We start from the raw sequence: 17059 nt of genomic DNA, 5'->3' as shown, positions 1-17059 counted from the left end.
GACAGAAAATAAATCAAATAATAGTAAATTCCTCTGTGGATGAGGAATTTACTATTATTCAATTTATTTTCAGTCTCTTTCTCCCTCTTCTCGGTCCAGGTCCAATGATTTTACGTTGCGGGACCTATCTGTGTTATAGGTAAACATTTCCAACGTTAAAGCAACTGGATATGTACTTCCGCTGTCACGCACTTATTCGAGAAAGAAAAGGAAAAGAAATCTTTATTGGATAGCTACATACATTCCGAAGGCCCACTGTGATTCGTCATAGCTCGACGGATGCGTCGCGGTCGTCTAAGCGAACATAAGTGCTTGTATTATTGGCACATTTTTTACACCATTTTACTGCGCTCGCTTTAAACACTATGCTTGTAGAATCCGCAGCAACCTGAACTAGTTTTTTTTTTTCGAAAAAAGGTTGTAAAGGTTTCAGAAGCACCCCAGTTAAACTCCCCTGTTGCGGGAGCCGAATAACGTTACGGGAAATCGAATAACAGAAGTTGTTTTTTTTCGAAAGGAAGCCGCCAGCGACGTTTTGCAGTCAAAGTGTCCAAAATAGTTGAGTGGGGTTCTTTTTGGGATCCAAAGGAGAGAAGTCCGTGTAAGGATGAAGAATCAAAACGATGTAACGCGGTCAAATATGAATTCGACAATTACTTCTTATTAACCACCAACATGATCACACGGCTTTTCGCCCGTGATACATTAATATTAACGTGATACACTGGTGCGTCACGCTTTTGTAGTCATGAACGACTTTGTGGTGTACCGTTGCTGGACCCTGTGAAATGTGGATTTTCTCCTATACGTAGAGTGCAGAGGATCAGAAAACTCCTTTCATTCTTCTCCTCAATTCAGCAATTCAGTCAATATTTGTTAACATTCGCAAAACAATAAAAAAGATAAGTGAAAATAAGAAAGGAAAGAACTAATTTATCTTCTTCAACTAACGCATTAACAATGTATGCGATTTTTTTTACTCGAAATTATGGGTGAAAATGCTTGGGACCATTGAAAAATTCAAAAACAAAGGACGATTTATTGGCAACTTGATCATCCTGAATGAGCCAGAAATCCTCCGTATAACGTGTTATGACAAAACGTTTCTGGTACTGCACAAAGATTCAGCGTTGAAAGTTTATCTTTCAAGGCAAGCAGTTTTTCACAAAAGCTGAAATTAATTACCATAGAAGTGTCGATAATGAAATGATACTTACTAGCAGGTAATTTATGAAAAGTTTTTTTTACCGAAAAAGTGAAAAAAAAACTACGAGTAACTTGACTAACACCAAATCACAAGTGACCCGACTGTGCTTCCTTTCCGAATAACAACGGTCGTGCATTTTGCAAGCATCATTAACGTCAGCTGAAAACACCAGTGAAAGTTTGTCTTGAGGTCAGAAGTCGTTTTCAGCTATTTTTAGGTTCTCTCCAGAACGCCGCAACGCCGAGCGCCGGGTCCCAAAACGACGAGAGTATCGCGCGTAAGAAAGGGACGGGCATCACTACACGAAAAAAAAGGACCAACTTACAAAGTTGTACAAAGTTAGGGTGAAATTCTAGTAAGCTCTGTTCTTCTTTGTTTTCATCAATAGCACACCTATGAGTGCTCTCAAATAAATAATTAAATAAACATTCCTTCGTTCATACTTGCCAGTCCGCTGACCTATCATTCATCACACGACCACGGACAAGCAAAGCTACAATACTAAAATGGCATCACCACTGTGATTAGAAATGTCATCAATAAAATTACTGGGAGGTTCTCCATCCAAGAATCTCCTTTGAAGTGTTTGGGAAGTGCTAGGAAGGAGGAAGAGCGGACGAGCGCCCCGGGGAGCGTATAATAGCACTGGGGATCTAGTGAGGGAGACTAGGAACACCAGATTCCGTGCTCACCTCTTCAACACCACCGCACTTCCTGCTTTGACCTATGCTTCAGAAACCTGGACACTTCAAGAAAGAAGAACAAGGACAAGGACAAGCAGGAAGAAAATGCGGTGAGCGTCACTGAGCGCTCAATCGAACGAGTGATGCTAGGAGTATCCCGCTTCACGCAAGTGAGGGACGGGATTCGAAGTTCTCTCCTACGTCAGCGATCGAAGATTCGAGACGCCTGCCACGTTCGCCAAGGGAAGTAAAATAAGGTGGGCCGGACACGTGATGCGCTTCAGCGACAACCGTTGCACCTGAGCCGTGAGCGACTGGGTTCCCTCGATATTAAGCGCATTACAGAAAATTTTACTACAAACTTTTGCAGCAGGCATTTAGAAGGATTGTCGGCGAAGTAGAGAAGTCTTCACACTGATCGCATGAAGAAATACATTGAAACACATCGATCATTATAGGAACATCGAAGCATGGGCGTAGGCATTTTTGCTCCTTCACTATCTCGGAAAATGTACAAAAGCAGAAATATGAAGTTTTTTTTCGAGTGAAATTTCCTTACTCATTATTTCCCGACACGTAGTTATAGTTACCATTTTCGCGAAAAATTTAGTAAACCACATAATATCAGCACCACAGTCCCAGTCATCTTCAGCAAATTTTCTTGCTGGAGCGAACGTCTCGCCAAGCTTTTCCTATAATTCGCCATGTCTTTAATCCTACAACTTTGAAATTATTCACAAACAGAAACATTTACCCTACATTTACGTCCTTTAGTGCTTTTTTCACCCATTTCTTGGCGTCAGCAACAGCTTTGTTGACCCAATTTACAACAGACGTTTTTACGCTGTTCCAAGTATTTGAAATCCAGTCAAATAGACCTGCCTGGAAGCAATTGGGAAGTGTTTCGCAGCACTTCGATTATTCTCATTACAATTGGATCTTTTAAAACTTGATCGCACCTCACATTTCTGAACTTGTACCGCAAAAATGATAAGGATCACATAGGAGAGTCGCATGACGATTATATATACGCAGTACTTTTTTCACGACGGTCGAATAAAATGAACATCACTCAGTTGCGAACTGTGTTATCAAATTCTACGCAATTCCTCACATCCAATCAGCATAAATGCAATTCAATTCAAGGGTACGCAGAAGCGAGCGACTGTTTGAACTGTCCAAAATTTTATACAAAACAAATTCACATATTCATGTGACTGCTTCCGTAGGAAATTTAGCTTTCTTCCTTGGATTTCTGCGGATTCTTATTCACCACAACGACTTTCGGTTCATCGCATCGCATCTTTTAAGATAAAGGATGAAGTCTCTTGCACATCAATCCACTTGCGGGATGCGCCAATGCGTAAGTGAGGCTATGGAACTCGTGTTGGCCTACACAATGACTTGCAGGGGCCAGGCGGTAATCAAGTAAGTGTTTTTATCCTCTCAGACAAGTCTGGTACCAATTTATCGACTCCGTGGGGACTCCGAAAGGCTTGGTTTACACTAGATGGATTTCGAACCATCGACCATGCGGCTAGTCGACCTCTAACCGACTGCGCCACACCCGCCCTTAGTGATAAGTTGTTTGAAGTAAACTCTAGTTTGATACCGTACAACATAGTTCGCGGGGAAAAACAGAGTAATGTTCATTTATTGTTTCAGTCTGGAAGTAATCGTCATGCGATCTTCATTCGTGATCATCATCGTCATTCTTGCGATACAAGTTGAACGTTGTGAAGTGCGTTCATAGTTAGTTTCTTAGCGTCATCTTACGTACGATCCACTACGATTCTTTTTCCAGGCATTTTTCGGTTGGATATCAAATGCATGGAATGCGGCAACGAAATGGGCTTCGAACGCTGCTCGTGATGCAGTTAAATGGGTAAAAGATACGTATGATGGAGTACAGGTAAGTGAATAGTAGGCATTTTTGCCACACAACTTTGCTCTTAACGTCGGATAACATCCATGAGAAATTTGGGAATGTTCCAGAAGAAAATTGACGAGATGTTTGCACCTCTAAAAAGATTCGGTGAAGAAGGATGGAGTTGTGGTGCGGATAGCGTTTGGATCACGAAGGTGATGGCAAAAATTTCAACGATTATGCTCTGTAAGGGCTTAGTAAGTGAGGCATTTTTTCCTTATAATTCGGTTTCCAATAAAAAATTTCAAGTTATTCAATGCATTCCTGAATATGAAACAAATAGAATGTTTTATTATCGCTTACATCGTTCTTGAATGTATGTTTATACTTCTGAGAGTAGTTTGGAATCTTTCGCGAGTGAGTTCATTCTAATTTCACAAAATTAGTGGAAACTTAGCGAGATGAGAACAAATGTAAGAAGAAAAACCACCCGGAAGAAGGTAATTAGCAACGACTATCAAAACAAATGATGATCCATATATTTTATATATTACGTAAGAAATATACATAATATTAAAAAAAATAAATAAAATAAAAAATTGAACCATAAAGATAAATACTTGTATTGTATAGGTAGCAGAATTTATTTAGATCCGACAAAATCTCACAAAAAAATCCCTCATCCAGTATTCATTTTGAAAGTACATAATATTCAAAGACAGCATATCACGAAATTGACGTGGAAAAAAATCCAGGTCCAAAATCCCAGGAGGAACGTAGAGTACGGATTGAAGATTAAGGAAACGAGCCTGTAGCCTCCCCGCCCCTAGTCTTTGCCCTAAAAAAAACAGCGTGGGAATGGCGTTTCTTCCTACGAGATACGTTAGAACACGCCGCCTTGTACATGCCTCAGTCCCCTAAACAGCCTATTCAGTGGTTTTACTTGAATAGGTTGGCTACTCGAAGAGAAGTCATCGATCGTTGACCGCTCGCTCGTGGACGCGGCGCGTGCACAAGGGTGGTACGTCCCAGCTAACTTCGTAGGAAAGAACCCCTTTTCCACACTATTTTTCCACGATGATCAGGGAACATTGAGCGGAACTACAAATCACACTGAGTTCAGTGATCTAAAATTCAAACTACGGTTTTCCTGGAATTTTCATACTACGTCAATTTCGTGTATACGCTACGTTTAAGGAAGCTATTTTCAGAAGATATCAATGAAGCCTGCGTACATCATGACCAGTGCTACTTAGAGAAAAAAGAAACCCGGATTACTTGTGACATGCTGTAAGTTTTCAAAGAAAAATCCCTTAGTGTTTTCTTTGCAGCCTTTTTTCTCGGAAATCATACACGTTTATGTATACCTAATATTTCAATCTTTCCTACAACCAGCTTTCTTTTTCAGTTTTTGCGAAAAATTGGCTGCGATTAAAAAAAGAGTTCCAACGTTTAGTCTTTGTGTACAACCGGATCATTTTTGTTTGTCTGTTTTGTACGGAGGAGTTGCTGTTTATTAATTATTTGTCTTAATAAATTTTTTACGAGGTTTTGTCCGACTTTTTTTTCGTATATCTGAGCCCGATACAACAATTTTTTTAGTCCTACCATATGACCTGGGTCCATATCCAATGTACATATTTATCCTTGGATAAATAAATAGAGTGGAAATAAAATCATCGGCGACTTTTTTCTCCAACTCTTGCTGCTCAATACTATTTCGGTTATTCCTCGAAGCAAATTCGGTTCCATGGCACTTCGTTCCGGGACCTAGGCGTCCGCTGCGTAAGCATTACCAGAGCTAGGACGAGTGGATATCTATTCCCACTGCATGATGCGTTTATACGTTAGCGAATTTTCATTGGATATATCCTCGCCGTGCCTATTTAAAGTAATTTAGTTTTTAAATTTTAAAAAGGAAAGGATAAAGTCACTGGCGTATCAATCCACTTGGGATGCGCCAACGCGTTTTACAGGAGTCCGTAATCGTTGGGGTTTTGGAACTCGTGTTGGCCTATACAATGACTTGCGGGGGCCAGCCGATGATCAATCACTGTTTTTATCCCCCCAGACAAGTCTGATGCCAATTTATAGACTCCGAAGAGATGAAAGGCTTGGTTTGCACCAGGGCGGTTTCGAACCCTCAACCTTGTTGTGGCTACAACGGACCTCTAACCGACTGCGCCACACCCGCCCCTTTAAATTTTTAATTTTAATTCCAAGAAATTACAAGGAAATAATGAAACGAGAATAATGAATAGCAACAAATGAAAAACAGTCCCAATTTTTTTCTTAGTGGCGATTTTTGCGAACCGGTAACACCGAAACGATCAATATAGATCACATAATCCCTTCTACATTATCGATTGCAAATTCTATGTTGGATATATCCTATATTTCGTCGTAGGAGCACATTTATCCAGTTGGATAAATGATACTGGACACGAGCACTGATGGCTGCCCTGCAGAAAAGAGCCCATTTCAATGATGGTTGTTTTTTTTTTCTCGTGCCTAGACTCTTACACAGACACAAGACAACGGAACGTTCTTTCGTAGCCAGCGAATCCACGATACGATGTTCATCTCGTTGTTTTAAAATTTATATTTAACCTATGGATTCCTTCCACAGTGGGCAATTAAATCAGTGAAAATATTCTCTGAAAGTATGGTAAGGATTATCGGAATTTCTAGACGCGTTCTTCCAATCCCAATTACTTTGATCCTTAATTAAATTCAAGAAAAAATGGCAGTGAAAGTGATCCACATCGATGGATTGATTGATTTCTTTGATTTCTTTGATCTACCAATTTTTTCCAACAATACATTGGTCTCAGGAAAAGAATTAATGAGGGGAAAAAATGAAAAATGAAGTATGATGTGCTTCTATCCGCTCAAACAAGTCTAGTACCAATTTATCGACTACGGAGGGAGGCGAAAGGCTTGGTGAGCACCAGGGCGGATTCGAACCTCCGATCGATCCGTCAAACCTGAGTGGAACCTCTTACCGATTGCGCTACACCGCCTCTTCTTTTTAGTGATGCACAATAAATTCTCTTTCATACTGTTTCTCGTATTTAAAATCACTGTATTTCCTTCATAGTGGAAATTAATCGCCTCCAAACTTATAATTTATTATACATACTTAAGTTACCTAAGCAACTTACTTAAATTGTTTAACTCTACGGAAAATAGTGCAGAAAAGAGGCATAGGATTTTCTTTTACAATAAAGTTAACATAACAATTACAGTTAACAGTTAACATAACAGTTACAATAATAAATAAAAAATAATAACAATAAGTCTGCAACTTTTTTTTCAACACATTTTTTTTTTGGATTTGAGAGGTAAACTGAAAGTGAACCCAGCTACTTATGAAGTCAAACGCAGTTGGAAAAGGCATATTTAGATTTATAGTGTCATTCCCCCTCCCCCTCCCGGAAAAAAAAAACCAGGAAAAAACAGGATACAAAGATACGGTAGATAAGGGGGAAAGATATGCATAGTTCCTTCAAAATACGGTGATGTTCATTCAATCAATTTCGATCCTTACGGATTAGAAATACGATCCTCATGCGATCTGTATACTTCATTATCCTCATTTTCGCCTTCAACATAAAAGATTGTGAGGTGAGCTGCGAAAAAGATGGATTCGTCGTACTTTTTTCACTTTCAGTCAACTGAATGAATTCGATAATTGATTCCTTTCTGAATGATTTCGATAATTGATTCCATTCTGAATGAATTCGTTAATTAATTTCTTTTTTCTGAATGTATTCATTTTAGGCGGATTTTTTGAAGTGGTTTGTAGATTCGTGGAATACCGTTAAAAAAGCGGTTAACGGATTTAAAGAAGCTGTAATTGGACTCATTCCCTCTTCAAAATTTTCACCCGCTATCAAGCAAAATATTATTGAATTTCATTTAGATTTAATGGTATGCGCTACAAATAAATTCCTCGTGATCGTCTTTATTTTTTAGTATTTTTTTTCTTCACAGGACATCTTGTTGAAATATACACGAGATCAACTTCAACTTCTCATAGATGATCCGAGATTAATGGATTGTGGCCCGATGATTTATGTGATCAGATCACGTCTTGGAACGAAATTTTCTCTAGATCCATGCAGAAAACAACTAGGTGAGAGGCATATTTTTTTATGTTTGAAAAAAAAAACGCTAAACTCCAATAACTACTCGGATATCGATCGCAAGGATAGGCAAATTCATATTGATTTAACGTAAAAGGTATATTTTCCTCTTCTGAAAAAATCTAAACTCCAATAACTACTCGGATATCGATTTGTGTTGATTGACCGTAACGAGTTACAGTTGAAATGAGTAAGTACTGTTCGAACTACAAATCCTGTCATAATCGGATAGATATGTCGAGGAAAGCGCTTGATAAATGTGATAAGAAGTTAGTTAAGTCAATTCAGTTTGATTTAATTTTTTTTTCGGATTTTTTTTTGGATTTTTTATAGCCTTTCGGTATTTTTTAGGGCCTAATAAAGAGAAAATTATTTCAGTTTCTGCGGCGGATTAAAAAGTGTCCAGAAGAATTCGCCAACCAGTAGTAGCACTTGTGATTTCAATGCTGACGTCTACTGCTTGGCTATCGCCACTCATAAACGAAACCTGACCGAATCCAAGCTCCAAAAATATCTTGAAAGAATAGGAAAGTAATCTCAAGAGAAAAAAAAATAAGTAGTTCGATTGTCTTAATAAACAATTTCTTTGTTGTTCTATTTAATGAGATTTTTATGGATGATTAGATGAATCAATGGTTGCCTGAGAATAAAAAAAAGAAAAGAGGCAAAAAAAGAAAAAGAATCTTATACAATCCAAACCGATTTTCGAGGATCGTTCAAGTCCTCCAAAGGAATCGTCACAAGTCCACATTTAGACGATTGATAGAATAATGTGAGGAACCTGCAAGGATTTTTTTATCAGCGATGGATGACAAGAAATCTGGAATCTCTGACCGAATCCGTGAATGATCTGTAGCTTTGATTAGGTTTCAGGGAACGAGAAGAGGTAAAAAAAAAGAAAACGAAAACAAAACTACCATAAAACAAAAGAAATACGATAGGAAAACAAAACTAAACGGATGAATCTACTACCCATTAGGAATAAAACGTGAAAAATAGTCTTCTCAAGATTTTCGTGATAGATTCGGAAATTTCTAGCAGATTGGCAAATCACCTCCAGAATACACAATTTTAACAACATTATGAAAACTGTGCACAATTTTCCGCCAGCATTTGCAGTGTTGGTTGGAGGCTCTTTGTGTACATTTCTGTCTTTTCCCAGAAAAACCTGGAAAAGTCAATGCAGAATGTTTTCCGCTTCGTGCCATGCATTGCGTTCTTATGCGGCGTTTACGTATTTCTCAGATTTCATCTTTAGAAGTGAAATTTCTTTTTGAGGTGGTTTTCTGTGGACTTGCTCGAGGCCAAAAACAAATCCAGAAATGCTATTCCTAGGTCCAAGACAAAAATAGTTCTTAAGATGTTTTGAGAATTTCTAAGCAATACAATAGGGTGAGGTTCGAACTTAGAAATCAGAAAAAGAGTCTTGCGACGGGTCATTCGAGAAAGGAGAAAAATGAGGTATAAGCTTTTATCTAAGTTTTTAGAAGCAAAAAAAAAAGAACCAGGGAATATCTGGAAAGAACGAAAAGAAAAATGAGAAAAAAAGAGATAGATCACGACCTGGAAAAAAATCCAAGACTGAAAATAGCGTACGACGAAATTCACAGTGAAATCTTAGGATTTTATTTAGGAAGAACATGATATCAGTAGAAATTAATTACGGTCTCTTTACCGCAGAAAATATAATCTTATGGGTACATCGCAAACAGACAAAAACATAAGCATAGGAGTGTAGTTCACAAGTATAAACACGTGATCACGCTGAATTCTCTCCAGAAATATGGAAAGTGCGTGTGAAACAGCTCTGCGTGATCCATATTCCACAACGATGCACGTCAGTACAGGCAACAGAACGAGAGCTTACTGCAACACGTCTAGGGTATAGCGCGTAGCGCAGTCTTCAATTGGATCATAGAGATTGGAGCTGAGAAACGAGAGAGTTGTCAGTGTTCAATAGTGTAATAAGTTGCATCGTAGGGGAGACAGATGCACACAAAGGTGTTTCGCACGCCTTTTTTCGGATTACTAGGAGAATAGGACGTGATCGAGCAAGATCGTACTTGTGAACACATCCGTACCCTACCCATCCGTGGAAAGATTTGAGCGTCGTAAATTTCCTGATGTGCTACCTTTTACGTTTTAATACTCCTTAGCAATCTGTAGATACAGATAAAAGAGTTATATAATTAAAATTATATATCATATAATTAAAAATTAAAATAAAATAATTATAATTAAAAAATTAAATAAAATAATTGTAATTATATTATATAATTAAAAATTAAATTAAATCTAATTAAACAGATACGATTAGAGCTCTTCAGAGCTCTGGTAGGTGATTTTTGATAACAGAAAAAAACTCCAAGAATTGTTGTTCAAACTGAAACCTTCAGGAAGAGTCAGCTTAGAAATTTTGATGTATCCTTTAAGGCTAAAAAGAAAAACAAAACATATGTACGTTCTATAGTAAACACGATTAAACCAATAAACAATTCTTGATGGAATGATTTGGAATATCGATCCATTCCTACCGAGTAAACAAAGTGATGTTCACTTTACTTTCTACTCTCATTAAAGCTAGCCGTACATTGTACAATCGTCATGCGATATTCATTAATAATCATCGTTATTTTTGCGTTAAAAATTCAAGAAAATGAGGTGACGTGAGAGAATTTCAGAAAACATTAACTATTCCGGGTTCCAATTGCGGATTTTCAGGCGGGTCCCCTGGATTGGATAAAAATTCTGTGGAAAAAAGCAAAAGAAGCTTTTGGGAAAGCTTCAAACACGGTCAAAGACAACGTAATGAAAGCAAGGGAAGCTTATTTGGAATATGTGGTGCAAGATATTTTTCATTTCATTTTTTTTCCATTTTGGTCTCTCTACGCTAAGGATCTACGAGATCGAGAAGAACACCCGTGGAATATTCCAGAAAAAATTGGAGAACAGGTACAATCGCCTACGAAATTATGGTGAAAAGCAGTGGGATTGCGGTGCAGACAATGTATGGATTTCAAAAGTTATAGCGAAAGCAATTTCTGAGAGTACATGTCATCAAATAATTGGTATGGAAAAAAACATTTTTTTGACAATTTTCACATCTGTACTTCTAATCATTGCAGTGAGCTATCTGTAGCTATCGTTTATACTGCATTATATATTTTTATTTCATTTATAGCCCTGCATACTAATATTTATTGTGGCCCTATTTATTAATATTTATTATATTATATTAAATTCCATCGAGTAAAGAAAAGATATAGGGCGGGTGTAGCGTAGTCTGTAAGAGGTCCGCTGTAAGCGCTCGCCCGAGGGTTCGAAATCGCTCTAACGCCAACCAAGCTCCGGTGCGAAACCTGTCTGCGAGGGTAAAAACTACAATGACTTGATAATCGGTTGGGCCCCGGAAGTCTTTGTATAGGCCAACACGCGCTTCAAAACCTCAACGACTAAGAATTACAGTAAAACGCTTTGGCGCCTCCCACGTGGATTGATACGGCAGTGACTTTATTGCTTATCCTTAAAGTCATCACCCCACGAATCTGGGATGCTGCGGGTTTCAGGCGAGTTATGCCCATACGGAGTCAAAGATTATGGAGAGAAGGGTGATTCCGTCCATTTCTTCCTAATTGCCGTAAAAAACGGCCCGGAAGATACGGTTTTAAACGTTCCGGCGCGCTATTTTCTACAAGGAGTTCGATTGGAGCGCGCCAGCCTTGTGCACGCGCTGCGTCTTCCGGGCCGTTTTTTACGGCAATTAGGAAGAAATGGACGGAATCAGCCCCCGTCTCAATAATCTACGATTCCGTATACGAATACTCCACCTGAAATCCGTACCACCTCAGATTCATGGGGTGATGCCTTCAATAACTGACACTAATAGAAATCGTAACAGTAACAGCTACTACCATAATTATTTTATTGTTTCTCTTATTTTTAAGCATTTTTTCTTAAAAATTAAGACCTAAAGTTTTGTATAAGCTTTGGTTGCAGAGGAAACAAATAATGCTTGCATTCGGCACGATCGTTGCTATACAGAGAAGGAAATGACACGAACTCATTGCGATAAGATGTTGGTTCATTTTTTTTTAGAAATTATTCGAAAAATCTCAATTTTTCATGATATATTAATATGGTAATTTTTATGGATATTTTTTAAGAGTGTATCTATACGTACAGTCACTGCTGATTTTCAGTTTTTGCGAAGAATTAGAAATGTTAAGGGAGAAACTACCAAAGATTCATGTATGTGTAGTACCTAAATTATTTTGTCAAGTCACCGTGTATGGTGGAGATATAGCTTGGTTTCCACAATAAAAATATTCTCGTTTTTCTCCGTTTAATTTCATTGTATTCTAAGAAAAAAAAAGAGAAAATTTCAGTTATACGAATGGTAAAAAATAAAATTTTCAAAAGAAAAATCAAAAAAAAAGAAAGAAATATATGATTTAAAGTAGAAAATAATGCAAATATATGTGGTTATGCACCTTGGCGGGAATTCAGCGTTCATACTATCGCGACGAAGCTCGAAATTTGCTCGAGTTGGAAGAAAAGAATGGTGAAACACATAAAAAATGTTGATTTTCTGGAGAAATGAAGGAATTTTCTTTAAAAAAATGTGGAATAGAAACAAAATATAGTTGTTTACAGTGTAAAAATAACAGAGAAAAAAAGTACCGTATAGATGTTACGGTCCTCTGAAATGAGGTGAATAACCATAAGCAAAGGATTTGGAATAAAACAAAAAAGCTTTGACGAAAAATTGACGAACAAAAAAATAGCGTAAACTAATTTAGAACCGCTAAACAAAGGAGAACAACATTTATTTGTAAATAATTCGCATATTTTATTTACATTGAGTAAGGAGAAGTGTTTGGCTCTAATCCAGAAAGTGAAAAACTCGTACATTCTGCAGTGTATTTTACATTGAGGGATACTTCGTAATGGGTGATCCAGAAGGTGACCGATGTGGATTTAGGAGTGGCTGATGACACTGTTATAGCCACAGTAGCTGGATTCAGAAACAATGGAAGGAGTTATACTTCGCTTTAACTATAAACGCTCCACATCCTATTTAAAGTAGGGAACAGTGCCAAACGCAGTGGTTCAGAAATGATCTCATATCCATTTCAATTTCAATTTAAATAGTTTGATCTACATAAATTAGCCATAACACAGTGAGGGGAGAACCTCACCTCACTATTTTTAGATGAAATAAAATAAGTAGATAAATAAATAGAGTAATAAATAGAGTAGAATATTTTTAGAGGAAATTTTAATAAATATCGTCAAAGGTCAGAGACTCAAAACTTGCGAAAATCATTTATTGATCTTTTTTGTAATTTTATACAGGTCTCGGATCGGTTGAAATTAAATTAAGACGTTTAGGCAGTTGTCACTAGCGGAACTATAAACGCTGTGGTCAAAAACTCTCACGGAGGTTCTTCGATAGTTCCTGGTAATCCATAACTGCAAAACGTTGACAGACTACTGTGGAAAATTGCAGTAGTTTTTCTCTCTTTCTCAAAAAGAAAACCCCAAGCAGCAATAAGCAGGGTAAAATACATGCAAAAATAAAGTTGATTCACTTGTATAGATAACAAAATGAGGAAGAAAGCAATCAGGAAAAAAGAGCACTAAGAATAACGTCAGTATTCGCCGAAAACTTCTTAGGAAGTGTAATCATTCATTCGAAGGAAATCGCTTCCAGTACATTCTGGAATCGCCGCACTTATTTTTCCACGCCTGTGCAACTTGCACAGCTCGATTCCCTCGAGCCCACGCCCTTGTCTAAAGCCGTCCACGAAAAAATGATTGTTTTGACGATGTCATTTTTGATAAGAGACGAGTCCGATCCGGATCGTATTTAACCTCATTTTGATCGAATTCACCTCATTTAATCGTGACTTCCCCACACACACACACGCACACACCCACCCAATCCTTCGCCAAATATTTCCAGGTGCATCTCTTCTAATATTTGCTCACGCTGACAAAGCATGATAACATGAGTGTCGTCCAGCTTGCTGCTGCTCCAGTCCACTAAAGTTCAACGCTCAACCCAGCTATGCTGGGGATGTTCCGGAAAAGGAGCTTCAGCAGGAAAATCTCAGGATTTCTTCCGAATCTCTCCCTTTACTCTCCGAAATGGGACCTAACACAGACTTATTCGAGAAAAAACTTTCAGTAACTATTATGGAACTATTAACTGCTATGGCATTGGTTCCTAACCCATCAGAGGGATTTGAGGTGACACAACCTGACATAAAAAATGAGGTCAGTGTTCGTTAACCTCAAAAGAGTGAATATTTCCCATCTGATCGATTCCCCGGAGCTGAAGAAAATAGCTTAGCAGCCTACCATTATGTAACCCTTACACATAGTTCGCTAGTAGCAGAACAGGATGAATATATTGGAAAATTTGACGCGCCGGGAGCTCAATCCACAGACAAAGCTGCCTTAGTTTACTATGCATGCACCTCAAGAGGTGGATATTACGAAGAAAAAATAAAAAATAAAACAAATTAGAATAAAATTTTTGTGACATGAAAATTTCAGAGCAACATTGCAAATTGTGCGCCCTTCCGGCCGATAGCTAAGAAAATTTAATTTTTACACTTCAAAAAATTTTTTATTATATGGAAACCTTAGAGTGGCATCCCATTGCAGTTCTTTTCCGGGACCAAATTAAAGGAGTTTAATTTTTAAATTTAAAAAAATCTTTGTAACGTAAAGATTTCAGAGTAGCATCACATCTCGGATTCTTTATGGGCCCAAACAAATATAATTTAATTTTTAATTTCTCAAAAAAATGTTTGTAACCTGAAGATTTTTACATCACATTATTGGGGCCTTATCGGCACCAAATTAAACAAATTTAATATTCAAATTTCAAAAAAAATGTTTGTGAAATGAAGTTTTCAGAGTAACACAGAATCTTGAGCCGTTTTGAGCGCTAAACAAAAATAATTTAATTTCTAAATCTCAAAAAATGTTTGTAATATGAAGATTTAAGAGAAGGATTACATCACGAGAGACTTTTGGCTCGAAATTAACGGAATTAAAATTTTAAGATCCAATTCTAAGAAATTACAAAGAAATAATGAATCGAAGATAATGAATAACAAGGAATGAAGAATGATTCCAACTTCTTTTCAAGTAATTTTCAACAAAGTGAATTGTTATATAGAGCACAATATCTTTTTTTACAACATTCTCTGCAAATTCTGCATCTCATCCAAAAGACACTCAGTCCTCAATAAGGTCCCATGAGGGGAAGAAATAAATTTTCAGCGAACCCCTAAAAAAAAGCTGTCTGGCCTACATTCACTTTGCAAACAACTACTAATTGACTGAGCGGTAAAAACCGGAGCTGAACACGGAAGAATCGCCTTCGCTTAGCAGAAACAATAGTTTTTCGATGGATGAGTAAACAAAAGTGTAAACAATGGTAAGGCAGGAGAGTCCGAGTTGTTTGGCGGCAGCGGTTGAGAATTCTGGATAATCCTACTGCTACTATATTTTCATTCCGACTACTGCGCCGTCGGTAAGGTATGGAAGAATTTGGATAAAAATAAGATACTCAGACCTGGATAATTCCAGAATAAATAAACTAAGAGAGATGCAATTGATGCTTTGAAGAACAAATCCACTGCAAAAAATCATATCCACTGAAAAAATCATTTTTATCCACTGAAAAATCCAAAAGAATTCGGATAAAAATAAAATACTCAGACCCGGATACTTGGATAAACTCAGAACGAACCAAGAGAGGTGCAATTAATCTTTTGAGAAAAAAATCCACTGCTTCCTAGACAATAATTTAATCCAAGCATCATTGGATACTCTACCCATAAATTATGATGTATGGATCGTGCTAGGACGCTCCCTCATCCTTTAAAATTACCCATCAAGGTCTCAGAAATTGAGATCCGCGCAAAACGAAATGTGATCGCAACCGTGAACACGTAGATGAAAAATGTGAACTCATTTAGCAGATGAACCTCATTTGTCGTCCTCGACCTATGGTAACCGACTGTGCAAAACGAAAAAAAAAGACGGAACGGCTAAGAATTTTTCATCGATGACACTTAACGACGCTAGTGCATGTATAAATTAGGGCATCATGAGTGAGTGAGGAGCGCGATATCCAGAGAAAAAAAAAACGAGGACAAATTTCTATGGAAAACAAGAGAAGAGACTATTACATTACAAGTTCAGAAGATTTATTTATTCCCATTTATTATTATTTTCCATTTATTTATGGAATTTACTCTATTCTACTTTCTTAATTATGAAAAACAAAATTAAAATAATTGCAAAACGGGATTGGCACAGGGCCAGGAACGATAATGAAAGCTTTTCCCTCGACTCATAAGTGGTTTGCTGGTATCTATTGTGATTAGGACCTAAACTTACTAAATGTATTACTATTACTACCAAATATATTACTGTTATTACTATTTTATTACTAATTATTGAATGAGAATGGAACATGTCGTCAAACAAAATCCAGAATTTTCCCAGAATTCCCGCCAATCATATTTAAATTTATTCCACAAAAAAACAAGAGAATAATGTGAAAATCGCCGATCGGAATCGCACATAATGCGAAACGGGAAGAACCAGAACACGAAGTTCATAAAGAAATTTCTGGATGTATTGTCGGTTGGGGTGGTTAACGCATAGAAAAGTGAAGAGCACTCAACGAATTAAGCTAATAACGGATTCCAGAACACTGAAGAAAACGAGCGCGCGGCGAGTGTTTCTGAGGCAATCGTCAGCCTGTTGAAGTGCGCTCATCTCTCAAGTACCTCAACTCACCTCGGAGAATAAGAGCGGAGGGGGAGCTAGCGCCGAGGCAGCTTATCCAGAATCATCGCCAATACGATACACAAAGAATGCGCCGACGTGCTGCTGAGAACGACACGAACCACAGCCGGCGCGTGAGACTAAGAGGGTAACGCGAGAGAGACGGGGCCCTGCGGCGGCGGGAAAAAAAACCTCCGGAAAAAAGTGCGGGAAATCCGGCTGTGGATAGAGAGGAGATTTTTGCAAAGAAACAAGGACTACATTAGCCGAAAAAACTGGAGAAACATAAGAGGTGGGATAGGAGCAGATAAAAGTACACATTCAGAGAATCGAGCAAATC

At 37.8% G+C, this 17059-nt stretch overlaps 4 protein-coding genes across 5 annotated transcripts; 3 read left to right on the top strand and 1 right to left on the bottom strand.

Moving 5' to 3' along the window:
* Positions 1–1053: 1053 nt before the first annotated feature.
* RB195_008669 (uncharacterized protein) lies at positions 1054–2906 on the bottom strand (the record flags this gene model as incomplete). The annotated part of the gene is made up of 5 exons (XM_064195283.1): positions 1054–1171; positions 1288–1366; positions 2450–2582; positions 2650–2772; positions 2850–2906. 5 exons carry the CDS (start codon positions 2904–2906, stop codon positions 1054–1056), a joined length of 510 nt encoding a protein of 169 aa, XP_064046428.1.
* A 335-nt stretch (positions 2907–3241) lies between these two features.
* RB195_008668 (uncharacterized protein) lies at positions 3242–5277 on the top strand (the record flags this gene model as incomplete). Of its 2 annotated transcripts, XM_064195282.1 has the most annotated exons (6): positions 3242–3318; positions 3556–3631; positions 3695–3802; positions 3886–4018; positions 4969–5047; positions 5166–5277. In XM_064195282.1, the coding sequence occupies 6 exons, from the start codon at positions 3242–3244 to the stop codon at positions 5275–5277; spliced, it is 585 nt and encodes a 194-aa protein (XP_064046426.1). The 2 variants fall into 2 exon arrangements, with proteins under 2 accessions (XP_064046426.1, XP_064046427.1); XM_064195281.1 differs by lacking the exon at positions 3242–3318 and having other exon boundaries at positions 3572–3631.
* Positions 5278–7327: 2050 nt separating this feature from the next.
* On the top strand, positions 7328–8440 carry RB195_008667 (uncharacterized protein; the record flags this gene model as incomplete). Its single annotated transcript, XM_064195280.1, has 5 exons — positions 7328–7384; positions 7541–7690; positions 7754–7895; positions 8087–8174; positions 8284–8440. The coding sequence occupies 5 exons, from the start codon at positions 7328–7330 to the stop codon at positions 8438–8440; spliced, it is 594 nt and encodes a 197-aa protein (XP_064046425.1).
* Positions 8441–10509: 2069 nt separating this feature from the next.
* On the top strand, positions 10510–12225 carry RB195_008666 (uncharacterized protein; the record flags this gene model as incomplete). The annotated part of the gene is made up of 5 exons (XM_064195279.1): positions 10510–10566; positions 10627–10746; positions 10841–10973; positions 11902–11980; positions 12105–12225. 5 exons carry the CDS (start codon positions 10510–10512, stop codon positions 12223–12225), a joined length of 510 nt encoding a protein of 169 aa, XP_064046424.1.
* Positions 12226–17059: the final 4834 nt, after the last annotated feature.

This window comes from Necator americanus, chromosome III, assembly GCF_031761385.1.
Source record: "Necator americanus strain Aroian chromosome III, whole genome shotgun sequence".
NCBI classification, from domain to species: Eukaryota; Metazoa; Nematoda; class Chromadorea; order Rhabditida; family Ancylostomatidae; genus Necator; species Necator americanus.
This window is presented reverse-complemented; position numbering and strand designations above follow the sequence as displayed.